Source organism: Megascapheus bottae, chromosome 24 (genome assembly GCF_031878675.1).
Source record: "Megascapheus bottae isolate mThoBot1 chromosome 24, mThoBot2.hap1, whole genome shotgun sequence".
NCBI classification, from domain to species: domain Eukaryota; kingdom Metazoa; phylum Chordata; class Mammalia; order Rodentia; family Geomyidae; genus Megascapheus; species Megascapheus bottae.
The window spans coordinates 12,580,195-12,595,723 of NC_143532.1; the positions used below are offsets into that span (position 1 = coordinate 12,580,195).

The 15,529-nt window shown below is 45.1% G+C and overlaps 2 protein-coding genes across 6 annotated transcripts in view; one reads left to right on the forward strand and one right to left on the reverse strand.

The window, feature by feature from the left end:
* The window catches only part of Lrrc36 (leucine rich repeat containing 36), a 34,215-nt gene extending 29,133 nt beyond the window's left edge, over window positions 1-5,082 (reverse strand). For all 5 annotated transcript variants that reach the window (XM_090357454.1, XM_090357451.1, XM_090357453.1 and 2 more), the window contains exons 1-2: window positions 5,005-5,082; window positions 1,182-1,309 (exon numbers count right to left, since the gene is read on the reverse strand). In XM_090357454.1, the coding sequence (XP_090213580.1) occupies window positions 1,182-1,309; window positions 5,005-5,074 (198 nt within the window). In that variant the 5' untranslated portion in view covers window positions 5,075-5,082. The remainder of the gene's footprint in view (window positions 1-1,181; window positions 1,310-5,004) is intronic.
* A 252-nt stretch (window positions 5,083-5,334) lies between these two features.
* Kctd19 (potassium channel tetramerization domain containing 19) overlaps window positions 5,335-15,529 on the forward strand; it is a 28,850-nt gene continuing 18,655 nt past the window's right edge. Inside the window, exons 1-2 of the mRNA XM_090357455.1 lie at window positions 5,335-5,438; window positions 9,855-10,151. Coding sequence (XP_090213581.1) covers window positions 5,436-5,438; window positions 9,855-10,151 — 300 coding nt within the window. The 5' untranslated portion in view covers window positions 5,335-5,435. The remainder of the gene's footprint in view (window positions 5,439-9,854; window positions 10,152-15,529) is intronic.

Consider the following 15,529-nt stretch of genomic DNA (forward strand, 5'->3'; position numbering starts at 1 on the left):
GTCAGCCTACTGAATAGAATTATAAATTGAGAATAAATGCCCAAAACCAACAAGTCTATCAGCATAAAAATTATAGGAATGATTTCGATTGCCTCCCACTTCTCTCAGTTTGCATAAATTCATGTGTTTTCTAACACTGTGCTAGAAGTAATCATAGAAGAATTTCTCCATAAGAAATCTGAGCAAACTGGGGTTGGAAATGTGGTCTAGTGATAGAGTGCTTGCCTAGCATGAATGAAGCCCTGGGTTCGATTTCTTGGTACCACATACACAGAAAAGGCTGGAAGTGGTCCTGTGGCTCAAGTGATAGACCGCTAGCCTTGAGAAAGCCCAAGGACAAAAGGACAGTTCCAAGGCCCTGAGTTCAAGCCTCAGGACTGGCAAAAAGAAAAGAAAAAAAAAACTGAGCAAACTGATTCAGACCAGCTAGAGATAATGCAGATAAGTTAGATTAAAAACAAAATACAGGCCAGGAGTTTGGCCTAGTGGTTAAAGTGCTTGCCTAGCAAGCACGAAGACCCGGATTCGATTCCTTGGTACCACATACATACAAAAAAGCCAGAAGTGGTGCTCAGGCTCAAGTGGTAGAGCTCTAGCCTTGAGAAAGTCCAAGGACAGCGCTCAGGCCCTGAGCTCAAGCCCAAGACTGGCAAAAAAAAAAAAAAAATACAACAAAGCTAACATTTACCAAATCCTTCTTACAAGCCAAGCACTATACCAGGAGTGCTATATATGTTTAATTACATATGCTAATTTGATTAATCTTCACAGATTCCTATCAAGCTTATAGACATGAAAAGAATAAGGGTATAAAAACAAATTACAGTCTATGTACCAGTGGCTAATACCTCTAATCCTAGCTATTAGGAGACTGAGATCTGAGGGCCACAGTTTCAAGCCAGCCTGGAGAGGAAAGTCCATGAGACTCTTAGCTCCAATTAATCACCAAAAAGCTAGAAGTAGAGTTTCTGGCTCAAGTGGTACAGTACAAGTCTTGAGCCACAAAGCTCGAGGAAGGCACCCAGGTCCTGAGTTCAAGTCCCAGAACTAGCATACACACGTGTGCACATGTGTGCCTGAATGGGTGTGTGTGCGCGCACACACACACACACACACACACACACACACACACTCAAAACTAAGTTAGGCTGACCTGGCTAGTCATAGAATATAGTACATACCTTTAGGCTAGTGATCAAATTTCTTGATAAATCTAAGGATCGGAGATTTTTAAAGTTTCTGAAGGCATCACCAATAGAATGGATTTTTCCAGCATAAGAGCCCTGCAATGAAAGAGACTCCACCAGTTCTGAAAAGAGATCACCAGTAGTTATGTTATGATTTCTGCTTGGAAGTAGCAGTCAATGAGAGTACGCCTGTGTTTCTCCCACCACCCATCTGTGAATGGCGTGTTTCCAAAGCTTCTATGAGTTTATCACAACAACAAGGACTAATCTAGTAACCAAATAACAGTTGTATTGAGCCCTTGAAGTTCTCAAATTACCCTGAAGGATGTGTATAAGTCTCCCAGAAAGTACTGAAAACATAAAGGGGAGAATGGAGTCATAAAATTCAATATACATTCTACAAAATTGAGAAAACTGAGAGAAGGGGTGGGTTCAGAGGAAGGGGGAAGAATGATGAAATGGATCACATTGATCAAGATGCACTGTATTCATAAATTGCTTTGTTGAATGGTAACTCCTTTAGATAAATACTTACATTTTTTTCAGTTGTGGAACTCCAGGGCCTGGGTGCTGTCCCTGAGCTCTTTTACTCTACCACTTTGAGCCATACCACCACTTCTGGTTTTTGAGTGGTTAACTGGAGATAAGAGTCTCACAGACTTTTCTGCCCGAGCTGGCTTCCAACCATGATCCTCAGATCTCAGCTTCCTGAGAAGCTAGGATTACAAGCATGAACCACCAGTGCTCAGCTTCATTATCTTTCAAATAGGGTCTTCCATGTATACCCTGATGGACTTGGATCTCAATCTGCCTAAATATACTTCCCTTGTGCAAGGATGACAGGCATTTGCCACCATGTACAACTATTGACTGAAATGAGTTTATGCCTGAGCTAGTCGCTAGTCTTGAACTAATTTTTTCCCAATCTCCATCTTTTGAGTAGCTAGGATTACAAGCATAAACCACTGGTGCCCAGCTTTCAGAAAGGTGGCTGTTTTTGCAATACTTAGGGAGTAGAACTCAGGGCTCTGAGTTTGCTAGGCAGGTATTTTACCACTTAAAGTTCTTTACCAGCCCAGAAAGGTTTCTTTGTTTGGGGTTTTTTTTTGCCAGTCCTGTGACTTGAACTCAGGGCCTGAACACTATCCTTGGGCTTTCTCAAGGCTAGAACTCTATCACTTGAGTCACAGCACCACTTCTGGCTTTTTGTATGTATGTAGTACCAAGGAATCGAACCTGGGTCTTTGTGCATGCTAGGCAAACACTCTACCACTAGGCCAAACTTAGGCAAGCACTCTACCACTAGGCCAAACTCCCGGCCCCCAGAAAGGTTTTAAAAAATAAAAGCAAGCAAGGCTGGGAGTTTTGCCTAGTGGTAGAGTGCTTGCCTAGTATACACAAAGCCCTGGATTCAAGTCCCTGGTACCACATACACAGATAAAACCAGAAGTGGTGCTGTGGCTCAAGGAAAGAACTGCTAGCCTTGAAAAAGCTCAAGGATGTGCTCTGAGTTCAAGACCTAGGACAGGCAAAAAAACAAAAAAATAGAAGCAAAAAAACAAATAAAACTATCAAAGGATCCCACAGTAGAAGAGAAGTAGATAACCTACATATCAGTGCACTGATGTAAAGAAAGATGCACAAAATCTGTGACTATGTACTAGACATTGAGCCTCTCCATATGTCAGTTTATTTGTTTTTTCTTTTTCTTTTCTTTTCTTTTTTTTTTTTTTTGCCAGTCCTGGGGCTTGAACTCAGGGCCTGGGCAGTGTCCTTAGACACTTTGCTCAAGGCTAGCATTCTGCCACTTGAGCCACAGTGCCACTTCTGGTTTTTCCTGAGTATGTGGTACTGAGGAATCAAACCCAGGGCTTCATGTATGCTAGGTAAGCACTCTACCACTATGTTACACTCTCAGCCCCAGCTTCTTTAAAAAAAATTTTTTTCTTGCCAGTCCTGGGGCTTGAACTCAGGGCCTGAGCCCTGTCCTTAGGCTTTCCTCAAGGCTAGTGCTCTACCACTTGAGCCACAGCATCATTTATGGCTTTTTTCTATGTATGTGGTACCAAGGAATTGAACCTGGGTCTTTGTGCATGCTAGTCAAGCACTCTACCACTAGGCCAAACTCTTGGCTCCAGAACTTTCCCTCTTATACATTATTTTATCTTTATTTATTATAGTAATGGAAAAATAAAAGTAAGAAAAAATATTTGCAAAATGTTAGCTGATAAAGACCAACATACAAATGACAAGAAAGAGGAAGACAAAAGAAAGGAGGAAAGGAAGGAAGGAAGGGAGGGAGGGAAGTCAGAAGTGTATCAATCCAATAAAGTTTTTCTTAGCTACCTTGCAAAATAGGGGCATTCAAGGTAGTTTGGAAAAGAAAATCATATATTTGAAGTATCTGTATCAATTAATCTGAACTCAGCTCAGATTGTTATCTTTGGTTATTTCTGTTGTGGAGATTTACAAAGGGAAAAAAAGATTGGTACCTTCTTTATCTGTCCAAGCACTGATGAATGTTATTAATATACACTGATTTGAGTCATTTAAAAACTAATTTTTAATAATACATCATCTTAAATAAAATTACAAATACGAGAAAACTAGGTCATTTCATATGCTACAAATGAAAAAAGTAGAGGAAGCAAGAAAGACGAATACTTGTTATGGTTATAGTGTAGGCAGGCTTTGGAATCAAAGCCACGTGGGCTGGGTGCAAGTGGCTCATGCCTGTAATTCTAGCTACTCGGATCTGAGGTTCGGGGTTCCAAGCCAGTCCCTGAAACTCTCATTGCTAATTAACCACTCAAGAACCAGAAGTGGCACTGTGGCTCAAATGCTAGAGTGCCAGCGATGAATACAAAGAGTCGGGACAGTGCCCAGGCCCTGATGTCAAGCCCACAACCGACAGGAAGGAAGGAAGGAAGGAAGGAAGGAAGGAAGGAAGGAAGGAAGGAAGGAAGGAAGGAAGGAAGGAAGGAAGGAAAAAGGGAGAAAGGGGGAGAAAGAGACAGAGAGAGAGAGAGGTGGAGGGAAGGTTGGAGGAAGAAAGAAGAGAAGGAAGGAAGGAGGAAGGAAGGGAGGAAGGAAGGAAGGGAAGGAGGGAGGGAGGAAGGGAGGGAGGGAGGGAGGGGGGAAGCCAGCCTTGGGTTGTAAACCCTGGCCGGGACACTTCCCCGGCTCTGCCTGTGACTTTGGGTAATGAGAACGTCAGTAGCGTCTGCCTGACAGGCTCGCCGGGGAGCTGAAGTCACCACAGGTAGAGCTGGACCTGGGGGTGGTAGTGTGGTGCACTGAGGAGGGACGATTCCATCCTTCCCACTCCTTCCCAAGTCAGAAGGGAACGTCATCCCGAGCCAGGAATGGAGGCAGCGTCCCTCCGCGGACTCAGGCACTGCCATCCATTCCAAGGTCCTCTCGAGGCCCTCGGAAGGGAGCACCTTGTCAAAAAGGGAGGGCCAGGCTCTGGACGGTCCCTCCTCCACGGCACTCCAACCAGGAGAGGCCCTCTGGGTGGAAGTCTCCGGGCTCTCTACACCAACGCCCCTTCCCAGCCCCTTCTCCCACCAACGTCCCCCGGGAGGCCCCGCGCTCCTCCTCCGGGGCGACTGCGTTCCTCGGTCCACTTGGGTCAGCTTTCCTTTCACTTCACACTCTCCCACCCCCTCCCTCCATTCCACCCTTTCGGCCTCAGTTTCCCCGTCCTCGCTCTCCCGCACCGCGCCGCTCCTTCCCGGTTTCCCGCCTCCGCCTCAGGCTCCCGGGCCTCTCCACCTCCTTTTTCTCCTCCCAAGCCCTCCGGGCCCGCCCCTACCCGGCTGCTCCAGGCTCAGCGCCCCCAGGCGGCGGATGCCCTCCTCGTCCAGATCCCACTGCTCCGCCATCCCCGCCTGCCGCTCACCTGCCGCAGCCCGCGAGCCCGCGCTGCGCGTGCCAGGCCCCGCCCGCGCTAGGCCCCGCCCCCACGCCCCCCCGGGCCCCGCCCACTCAAGGCTCCGCCCCTATGTGGCCCCCTCCAACCCCTCCCGGGCAGCCGCGGGATCCGACTCTTCCACCACGCCCCCCACGTGCCGGGCCTTACCCAGAGTCAGGCCCCGCCCCCTACGCCCCTCCAAGCTCCGCCCCTGGCCAGGCTCCGCCCCCATCGCCTCCTTCAGCCCCGCCTCAGGGTGCACCCGGCTGGCCTCAGGTGGCCGTTGGTGGTTAGGTCACGAGACTGCCGGCCTGCTGCCAGGAGTCGCTATCATGGTATGGATCGTGATCTTGACCTGAGCACCGAGACCACTATGGAGATGAATGAAGGGGAACTGGGGTTCAGGATTTCTGGAGCCTGGGGGGTGCAGGGTGGCCCTGGCTGGGAAGGACTGAGGGGGCTGGCTCTGGGTAGTTGAGGGACGAAGCGTTCCAGCTCTGAGAGTTCGGGGGGACACCAGGCATGAGGAGCGTCAGGGCGTTCCTCTGCCATGGTGGAAGTCTTCGGGTCTCATCGCCAGTGGGTGACGACTGTGCAGCAAGGCTGGGGCGGTGGCAGGGTTGGGGGACCCAGAGCCGAAGGATTGGGGCCCGTGGAGGGAGGAGAGTTCCCCATCCGAAGTTGGTTCTGGGGAATTGAGGTCCTGGGTCGGTGGTTGTGGCTCTGAAAATTGATTTGGAAGAGGATCCCTCGGTGTGGAAAAGGAGGTGATCCTCTTTGGGATGAGGCGGGGATGACTGTTTGAAAGCTGCCCCGGGTTTCCTGCAATCCTGCAAGTTGCCATTTGTCCCCCAAGCTTACCTGTGATTGAAGGCTCTCCCCAGGCTGGGACAGTTCTGCACTAAACGGCCCCAGAGCAGTCTTCGGAAAAGACAACTCCACTAATGTATCCCTTACCTTCGCCTCTAGCAGTGCGCTTCTAGAGGGCCTTCCTTGAGCCAAGAGTCATAGTCTTCCTTTAAAATGAAAAGAGCTACTAAGTTCAGCCCTTAGGCTCGGTTCAAAGAGCAGGTCTTCAGCAGCCAAAATCTGCATGCTCTGAGCTCCTCCACTGGGTTCTCAGCCAGCTAGTCAACTTTAAGGAGAGCAGAAAGCCTTTGTCCAATAAAGGTGGGACCATTAGTTATCCTCATTCTGCGGATGGCCAGACTTCACCACGTTTGGAGAAAAACTAAGATTCAAAAGCCTAGATCCGTTCATTTGAGTTGAGCTGTTCCTCTGTCATGACCGAATTTTTTTTTTTACAATTTATAACTTTTTGCTTTATCCTCACCCCCTCCTAGAGCTCTTTTAGTCTCAAATGTGACATATGTAATTGTTCTTTATATCTGAATAGTTAGACCAGACTTACTGCAGAGGAACTGGCCCCAACCTCCTTCTTTGTTGGCGTACATTTATTCTTTTCTCAACTGTCAGAATAGATCCAGGTTTTTGTTGGAGTAACTAACTACCTGTTACCTTAACAGTCTTTCCCACTACTGCCAATTTTTTTTGTCAGTAGTGGGACTTGAACTCTGGGCCTGGGCACTGTCCTGAGTGCATCAGCTCAAGGCTATTGCCCTACCCCTTGAGCAACACTGCCACTTTCAGTTTTCTGATGATTAACTGGAGATAAGTGTCACAGGCTTTGTAGTACCAGGACAGGCTTTGAACCGGAATCCTCAGATCTCAGCCTCCTGAGTAGCTAGGATTATAGACAAGAGCCACTGTGCCTAGCCTGTCAATGTTTTTATATAAACATCTAAACAATCGAAATTTTCTAGGCATGGTGGCAATGAGCTGAGGAAGAGTAATGATTTTTTTTTCCCAGTCCTGGTCTTGAGCTCAGGGCCTGAGTACTTTCCTTGGACTTCCTCAAGACTAGAGCTCTACCACTTGAGCCTCAGCACCACTTCCAGCTTTTTTTCTATGTATGTCATACCAAGGAATCGAATCTGGGTCTTACTGCATGCTAGGCAAGCACTCTACTACTAGGTCAAACTCCTGGCCCAGATTAATGATTTTTGCTTTATTGTTGTAAGTTGGTCCTGGGGCTTGAACTAAGGGCTTGGGTGCTGTCCCTTAGCTTTTTTGTTCAATTCACAGCTCCACCTCCAGCTTTTTGCTGCTTAATTGGAACCTCCTGGACTTTCCTACCTGGGCTAGCTTCAAACCTCAATCCTCAGATCTGAGAGGGACTAAGATTATAAACACTGAACACTTGGCTGAATTTTGCCTTTTTTGGTATATGAAAAGGCATCTGCATTCACCCCCCAGAGGTTTGAGTCTCTGCTGGTAGGAGATCAAGAGAGCTTTGCACAAGCTCAGTAAGTGTCTCACTTGTTAAACAGCATTGCTGGGATATCATGTGTGGATTTATTTCTACCACCTCTATTGCAATCCCTCTAGCCCAAGCAACAACCAACTTTGTGTAGGGGGAGGGGGCTGGAACTTAGGGCTTGGGCAGTATCCTTGAGCTTTTTTGCTCAAGACTAGCTAACTTTATCATTTGAGTACAGCTCCATTTCTGAACCCCATATTGTAACATGGAACAGTACTTCATTATTTTTTTATTAACAAATAATATTCCAGTGGATGTGCTTTTATTTATTCATTCACCAGTTGAGGGAGAACTTCAATTAAACATAAGAGTAAGGGTTTATTTCTGGACTTGAATTCTATTCCACTTCTTTATGCCAATAGTCTTATTACTCTAGTTTTACTGTAAATATGGAGAGTGGAAAGTTTGAATCCTCAAACTTTGTTTTCATTTTCAAAAATTGTTTTAGCTTTCTGGGGTCCCTTGTGTTTCTTTATGAATTTAGTATCAGTTTGTCCAAGTTTAATTTTAAAAAGTGGGAGAAGGGTCTGTTGGGCCTCTCATGGGGACTGCTAAGTCTATAGATAAATTTAGGAAGTATTGCCATCAGCTCACTGCCATTGTGACTGCTTTTGCTTTGTGATATCTAGGTAGGCACTCTACCACTTTTTTCTTGTAGCCCAAGCTGGCCTGGACCTTGAAATCTTCCTGGGCTTGAATACCAAGTGCGAGGATTACAGGCATGGCTGACCAGCTTAAGTATTGCCATCTTTGTGTGCATGTATGTTTGTATGTGTGTGGGGACCAGTGCTGAAGCCTGAACTCAGAGTTCAGTTGCTGTCCCTGAACTTTTTAATTTGTTATGTATTTATTTATTCTCAAGGCTAGCACTATACCCCTTGTGCCACTTCTGGATTTTTGCTGTTAATTAGAGATAAGAGTCTCAGAGACTTTTCTGCCTGGGCTGGTTTCAAAATACAATCCTCAGATCTTAGACTCCTGAGAAGCTCGGCTTACAAGCCTGAGTGACTGACATCCATCTTGACAATAGTAACTCTTCTAATCCATAAATATGTTTTTTCCATGTAATCTTTTTTTTGCCAGTCCCAGGGCTTTAACTCAGGATATGGGCACTGTCCTTGTGCCTTTCTCAAGGCTAGCCCTCTACCACTTGAGCCAGGAATTTGAACCCAGGGCTCTATGCATGCGAGGCAAGCACTACTACTAGGCCACACTCCAAGCCCCTTTTTGTTCTTTGCTGTCTTTTGAAGAGGGAAAGAAGGACATGGAATTGTAGAGAAGAGTGAACAGCCATGGTACTCAGTAGACTCTATATGGAAAATGAACTATGCAACTTGGCAGAGACAAGAAGGGGAAATGGAAAAAGCAAAGGAAAGGGTGACATTGTTCTAAAAGAAATGTACTCATTACTTATGAAATGGTAACCCCTCTGTCCAACACCTTAATAATAACAATAAAATTATATTTAAAAAAATTCTCAGCCAGAAAAAAAATTCTCAGCTAGACGAGGTGGCTCACGTCTGTAATCCTAGCTACTTGGGAGGCTGAGATCTGAGGATCAAGGTTCAAAGCCAGCCCTGGCACAAAAGAACCTGAGACTTATCTCCAGTTAACCACTAGAAAACAGGAAGTGGGGCTTGGCTCAAGGGTAGGACGATAGCCTTGAGCTGAAGAGCTCAGGGACAGTGCCTAAGCCGAGTTCATGGCCCATGACCCACCCAAAAAAAAAAAAAAATTCTCTCATTGGGAGTGTGGCTTGCCAGTAAAGTTACCTGCCCAGTGTTGCTAGCTTAATGAAGCCTTTCAACAATGGTTTGAAGTTTTTAGCACACACAAGTATCTTAGCTCTTTTGTCAAACTTATTTCTAGGTAGTTCATTTTGATGCAATTCCATTCATAAGCACATCAAAATGAACAATCTACCTTGACGATGTATAAAACATGGACACTACAAAAATATTCATCTGTATCTTTCAACCTTGCTGGACTCATAATGGCTTCTTAGAATTTTTATATACATGATTACATCATTGGCAGCTGTAGTTTACTTATTCCTTCCCAATCAGGACTTTTTTTGTTCTTTCTTTCCTTCTTTCCTTCCTTTCTTTCTTTTTTATCTTTCTTTCTTGGAACTGGGGTTTGAACTTGGGACCTTGAAGAAGTAAGTGCTCTACCACTTGAGCAACATTGCCAGAATTTTTTGCTTTCACATTTTTTTCCCAGACATCTAATGTTCTTGCTTGGGGTGACCATGATCTCACTAATGTTTTGCCTGGAACCATGAGTCGCCCTTATCCACCTCCCATACAGCTATAGTTACAGGCCTGCATCACTGTGCCTGGCTATTTCTTTTTTCTCATTCTTCCTTTAGGAGGAGCCTGGCATGTCTCATGAATCAGCAGAGGATTTATTTCATTTCAACGTTGGGGGTTGGCATTTCTCAGTTCCTAGAAGCAAACTTGCTCAGTTTCCGGACTCGTTGTTGTGGAAAGAGGCCTCAGCCTTGTCCCCTTCAGAAAATCAGCGGCTCTTCATTGACAGAGATGGCTCCACATTTAGACACGTGCACTATTACCTCTACACCTCCAAACTCTCCTTCTCCAGTTGTGCAGAACTGAACTTGCTCTATGAGCAAGCCCTGGGTTTACAGCTCATGCCTTTGCTGCAGGTAAGACATTCTTCTTTTAAGGGGAATCAGTAACAAGTTTTCCACCACTAAATGCTGTGCTCTTTTGTATATTGATTGCTGGGACCTCCTCCTCTTCCTCCTCCTCCTCCTCCTCCTCCTCCTCCTCCCCTTCCCCCCCTCCCCTCTTCTTCTTGGCCAATCCTGGGGCTTGAACTCAAGGCCTTGAACTTTCTCACAGCTAGTGTCCTATCATTTGAGCCAGAGCACCACTCCTGGCTTTTGCTCTGTTATGTGGGTACAAAAGAATTGAACCCAGGGCTTTGTGCATACTAGGTAAGCACTCTACCACTAGGCCACACTTCTAGCCCTGGATGATCTTAATGAGCAAGTGTGATGAATGACTTAAAAGTAATGACAATACATGGATATTGCAATTTCCTTCTCTCTCTCTCTCTCTCTCTCTCTCTCTCTCTCTCTCTCTCTCTCTCTCTCCTTTCTTTCTTTCTTTTCTATCTGTGGTACTAGAGTTTGAACTCAGGTACTTGTCCTTGCTTGACTGAATTGCTTGCTCAGCTGGCACTGTACCAGTTGAGCCATGCCTCCATTCTTGCTTTATTTCTGGTTATTTTGGAGATCAAGTTTAGGCAAACTTTACTGATCCTCTGGATATCAGCCTCCTCAGTAACTAGCATTATAGGTGTGAGCCATTGATGCCTGTCTTGCTTTTGCTTTTGAGAGTGTCTTTTTGTGCTGCCCAGGCTGGGCTCAAACCCATTTTTCTGTCTCAGCTAGATTATTGGTATACATCACCATGAATAGCTCTGAATGAACATCCTCGTGTGTGTGTGTGTGTGTGTGTGTGTGTATGTGTGTGTGTGTGTGTGTGTGTATGCTGGATGATAGTACAGGGACTTGAACTCAGGACCTGGGTGCTGTCCCTTAACTTTTTTGCTCAAGGATGATTCTTTACCACTTGATCCATACTTCCACTTCTGGCTTTTTGTAGATAATTGGAGATAAAGAGTCCCAGAGACTTTTCTGCCAGAGCTAGCTTCAAATCCTGACCCTCAGATCTCAACCTGAGTAGCTAGGATTACAGGTATGAGCTACCAGCATCCAGCTTATTAAGATTTTTGACTCCTTTGCTTTCCTCAATTCCCGCATTGAAATATATCTGGGAAGCAAGTTCTAAGTAGGTGATAAAGCTCAGAGGCCAATGGTTGGTTCTGTTCCAAAGTTCCAAAATGTGTGAGCAGTAGAACTTGAAGGATTATGTGGAGCTGCCTCCCTAAAACAGACTGTGAAACAAGTGCTTATGCTTTGGAAATAGTGCTTTCAAAGAAATAAACATTTGGGCTTGCCCAGCTGAAGTGGTATTTATTCATGGAAGTTGAGTGTAAATACAGCTGGGAGCCAACAGCTCTCTCAAGGAAGTCAACAGCCACATACTTCTCCACTGCTTGCTTTCCCTACCCAAAGGCCTATCAGGTTTTTATCTAAAGAAGCAAACAAGCACTTTGCCTGAATAAGATAGATTTTTCCCTCAATTTTTAGTTGAAAGATCTTTCTCAAACAATCTCACCTAATGCAGACAACCAGTGGTTATTGGGAGCATTCTAGGCTCAAGGTAATATTCCTTTGGGCTTTAAAGGGGAAAAGGCATCCTTATACAACAAAGATATAAGCCACATTTATATGCTTTTCTTAAGAAGAGGTCTTAAACAAACAAAAATTAAAAACTATACGTTAGTACTGATGTCTCATACTTATAATACTAGCTACCCCAAAGACTAAGATGTGGAAGGGTGTTTAAAGCCAGCCAAGGCAGAAAGTCTAAGATTCTGTCTTTAAGATAACAAGTAAAGGGCTGGGAGTTTGGCCTAGTGGTAGAGTGTTTGCCTGGCAATTGTTTTTGGCCAGTCCTGGGCTTGAGCTCAGCACTTGCGCGCTATCCTTGGGCTTTCTCAAGGCTAGAGCTCTATCGCTTGAGTCACAGCACCATTTCCAGCTTTTTCTATGTATGCCAGGCAAACATTCTATCATTAGGCCAATCTCCTGCCCCCCCCCCAATTTTTTTTCTTGCCAGTCCTGGGCTTGAGCTCAGGGCCTGAGCACTGTCCTTGGATTTTCTCAAGGATGGAGCTATGCCACTTGAGTCTCAGCACCACTTTCGGCTTTTTTTCTATGTATGTGGTACCAAGGAATTGAACCTGGGTCTTCGTGCAGGCTAGGCAAGCACTCTACCACTAGGCCAAATGCCTGCCCCCCCCATTTTTAAATAACAAGTAAAAAGCAGGGCTGGAGGCCTGGCTCAAATTGTAGTTCCAATGGAGTATGCAAGGCAGGCAAGTATGTGGCCTGACTTGAAACCTCAGTACAATATTTAAAATGGAAATCTTTTAGCTAGGTGCTGATGGCTCATGCCTGTAATCCTAGCTACTCAGGAGGCTGAGACTTGAGGATTGTAGTTTGAAGCTAGCCTGCAAGGAAAAATCCATGAGATTCTTATCTATAATTAACCACAAGAAGCCAGAAGTGGAACTATGGCTCAAGCAGCAGTGATAGTACTAGCCTTGAACACAAAGAGGCTCAGGAAAAGCGCCCAGGCCCAGAGTTCAAACCCCAAGACAGGAAAAGAAAAAAATAGCAGAGAATGTTTTTTTTATTAAGTCTTCAGAACTTGATATGTGTTTTCTATTTATAGCACATCTCAGATTCAGATTATGATAGTTCAAGGAATCACATAGTCATATGTGACAATACATATTTAAACTGCTCTGAGTTGTCAAAGCTCCTCACTGTAGCATATTTTATATTTAGCCTCTATCAATAAAAATAGAACTTTTTCCCTCCAGTTAACTGAGGTCCTTGTACATTCCACGAGAGTCATATCTTATTCTGTAACCTGGTAGGCTCATTGAAAGCAGTGTAGAATGAATCAAGGCAGATGCTGGAGCTCACACTACTATCCTGATCCCTACCCCATCTCCTTCATCCACCCTTTATCTCTCCCATTCCCACTTTATCTGCCCATCTCCCCATACCCTTAACCTCTAGTTGTGGCCTCCATGGGACACACTTGAAATCTATTATTGCCTTGATGCTGATTGTAACATTTAGCATGTATTGAGCATCAGACACATTTTAAGTCCTAAACTTCAGGAGTGAGCTGCATAGTAATCCTAGCTACTCAAGGGGCTGAGATTTGAGGATCAAGGTTCAAAGCCAGCCCAGGCACTAAAGACCAAAAGATTCTTGTCTCCAATTAACCACTAGAAAAACTGAGAATGGCACTGTGGTTCAAGGGGTAGGGCAGTGACCTTGAGCTGAAGAGCTCAGGGACAGTGCCCAGGCCCATGACCGACAAAAAAAAAAAAAAGTAGAGGGGGCTGGGAATATGGCTTAATGATAGAGTAGAGTGCTTGCATAGCATTCATGAAACCCTGAGTTTGATTCTTCAGTACCACTAAACAGAAAAAATACAGAAGATGCACTGTGGTTCAAGTGGTAGAGTGCTAGCTTTGAGCAAAAGAAGCTGAGGGACAGGGCCAGGAGTTTGGCCTAGTGGTAGAGTGCTTGCCTAGCATGCACAAAGACCTGGGTTTGATTCCTTGGTACCGCATACATAGAAAAAAGCTGGAAGTGGTGCTGAGGCTCAAGTGGTAAAGCTCTAGGCTTGAGAAAGTCCAAGGACAGTGCTCAGACCCTGAGCTTAAGTCCAGGACTGGCAAAAAAAAAAAAAAAAAAAAAAGGAATAATAATAAGAAGGTGGGGGACAGTGCCCTGGCCCAGAGTTCAAGCCCCAGGTCGGGGGCGGGGGATGGGGGAGGTGTGAAGGGAAGGTGAGCAGGAAGAAGAGTAGAAAAGTGAAATATATTAAGGGAAAGAGGCCACATGTTGTCTGAGTTTATCTACAGAAAACAGACAAAGGATCACACATTTATTGTGGTTAACGAAAATGTGCAGAATGGCTGGGTGCTAGTGGCTCATGCCTGTAATCCTAACTACTCAGGAGGCTGAGATCTGGGGTTGCTGCTGGTAGTGGATTGCACCTGTGGGGACCATTATACCATCACAGAGCTTCCTAGAACTTCATTAAATCCATGACTAAAAAGTATTTGTTAAGGTATTTTGTTACTTGTATTTATTAAATGTATAACTTTTGTGGGTTTTGATTCTTGTGTTTGCACTCAGGGTCTTGTACTTGCTGTTGTCCTTTTACACTTGTAGGTTATTTTCCAGATAGGGTCTCACTTTTAGTCTAGGGCTGCCCTCAGCGCTTGATCCTCTTCCCCATGGCCTTCTGACTGGTGCATGCCACCATACCTATTAATTGGTTGAGATGGAGTCTCACTAATTTTTGACAGGGCTGACTTCAAAATACAATCTTTTCTATCTCATCTTCCTGACTATAGGCATGCCTATAGGATTATAGGCATGGTACATTGTGCTCAGCTAAATGTACAATTTTATTACTGAAATAAATGGCTTTGATCCTTTCATATGCCAGTACCCCAATAGGAACTCACAGCAGCTACTGCAGTGACATTTCCCTTGAGAGTCATTCAGGAGAGTTTAAGGTTCATTGCAGATTAGTGATTTCCTTTTATTTCCCCTTGAAGCCCACTGATGGAATAGTATATTGACAGAACATGTTAACTAAGTATTCCTTTTTCTTCTTCTCTACCTCCCTCCTTCCTTTCCTTTTTTGGGGGGGGGGAGGGGAGGTGGGTAGGTTTGTTGTTGTCAGTCGTCGGGCTTGAATGCTGGACCTGGGCACTGTCCCTGAGCTTTTCAGCTCAAGACTACCGCTCTACCACTTGAGCCATAGTGCCACTTTGGATTTTCTGTGGATAATCAGAGATAAGAATCTCTTGGGAAAAAAAGTGGGCCCGAGCCCCACGACTGGCAAAAAAAAAAAAAAAGATTTGGAACTGGGCTGGAAATGTGGATTAGAGGTAGAGTGCTTGCCTAGCATGCATGAAGCTCTGGGCTCAGTTCCTCAGTACTACGTAAACAGATAAAGCCAGAGGTGGTGCTGTGGCTCAAGTGGGATAAAGTGCTAGCTTTGAGCAGAAGCTGCTCAGGGGCAATGCCCAGGCTTTGAGTTCAAGCCCCAGAACTAGCCAAAAAGAAAAAAAAAAAGATTTGGAACTAGAACATCTCTGGGTATCACCTTTATAATAATGATTTAATTATTTTTAATGATTTGGACAAAATATGGCCATAAGAAGCCTAGTCTGACATTTTTAGGCTGTTTTTCATCTGTTCTCCTAACAAAGTCAAATTCTCTCTTGTATCAGCACCAATTCTTCTTCTTCTTCTTCTTCTTCTTCTTCTTCTTCTTCTTCTTCTTCTTCTTCTTCTTCTTCTGCCTCTGCCTCTGCCTCTGCCTCTGCCTCTGCCTCTGCCTCTGC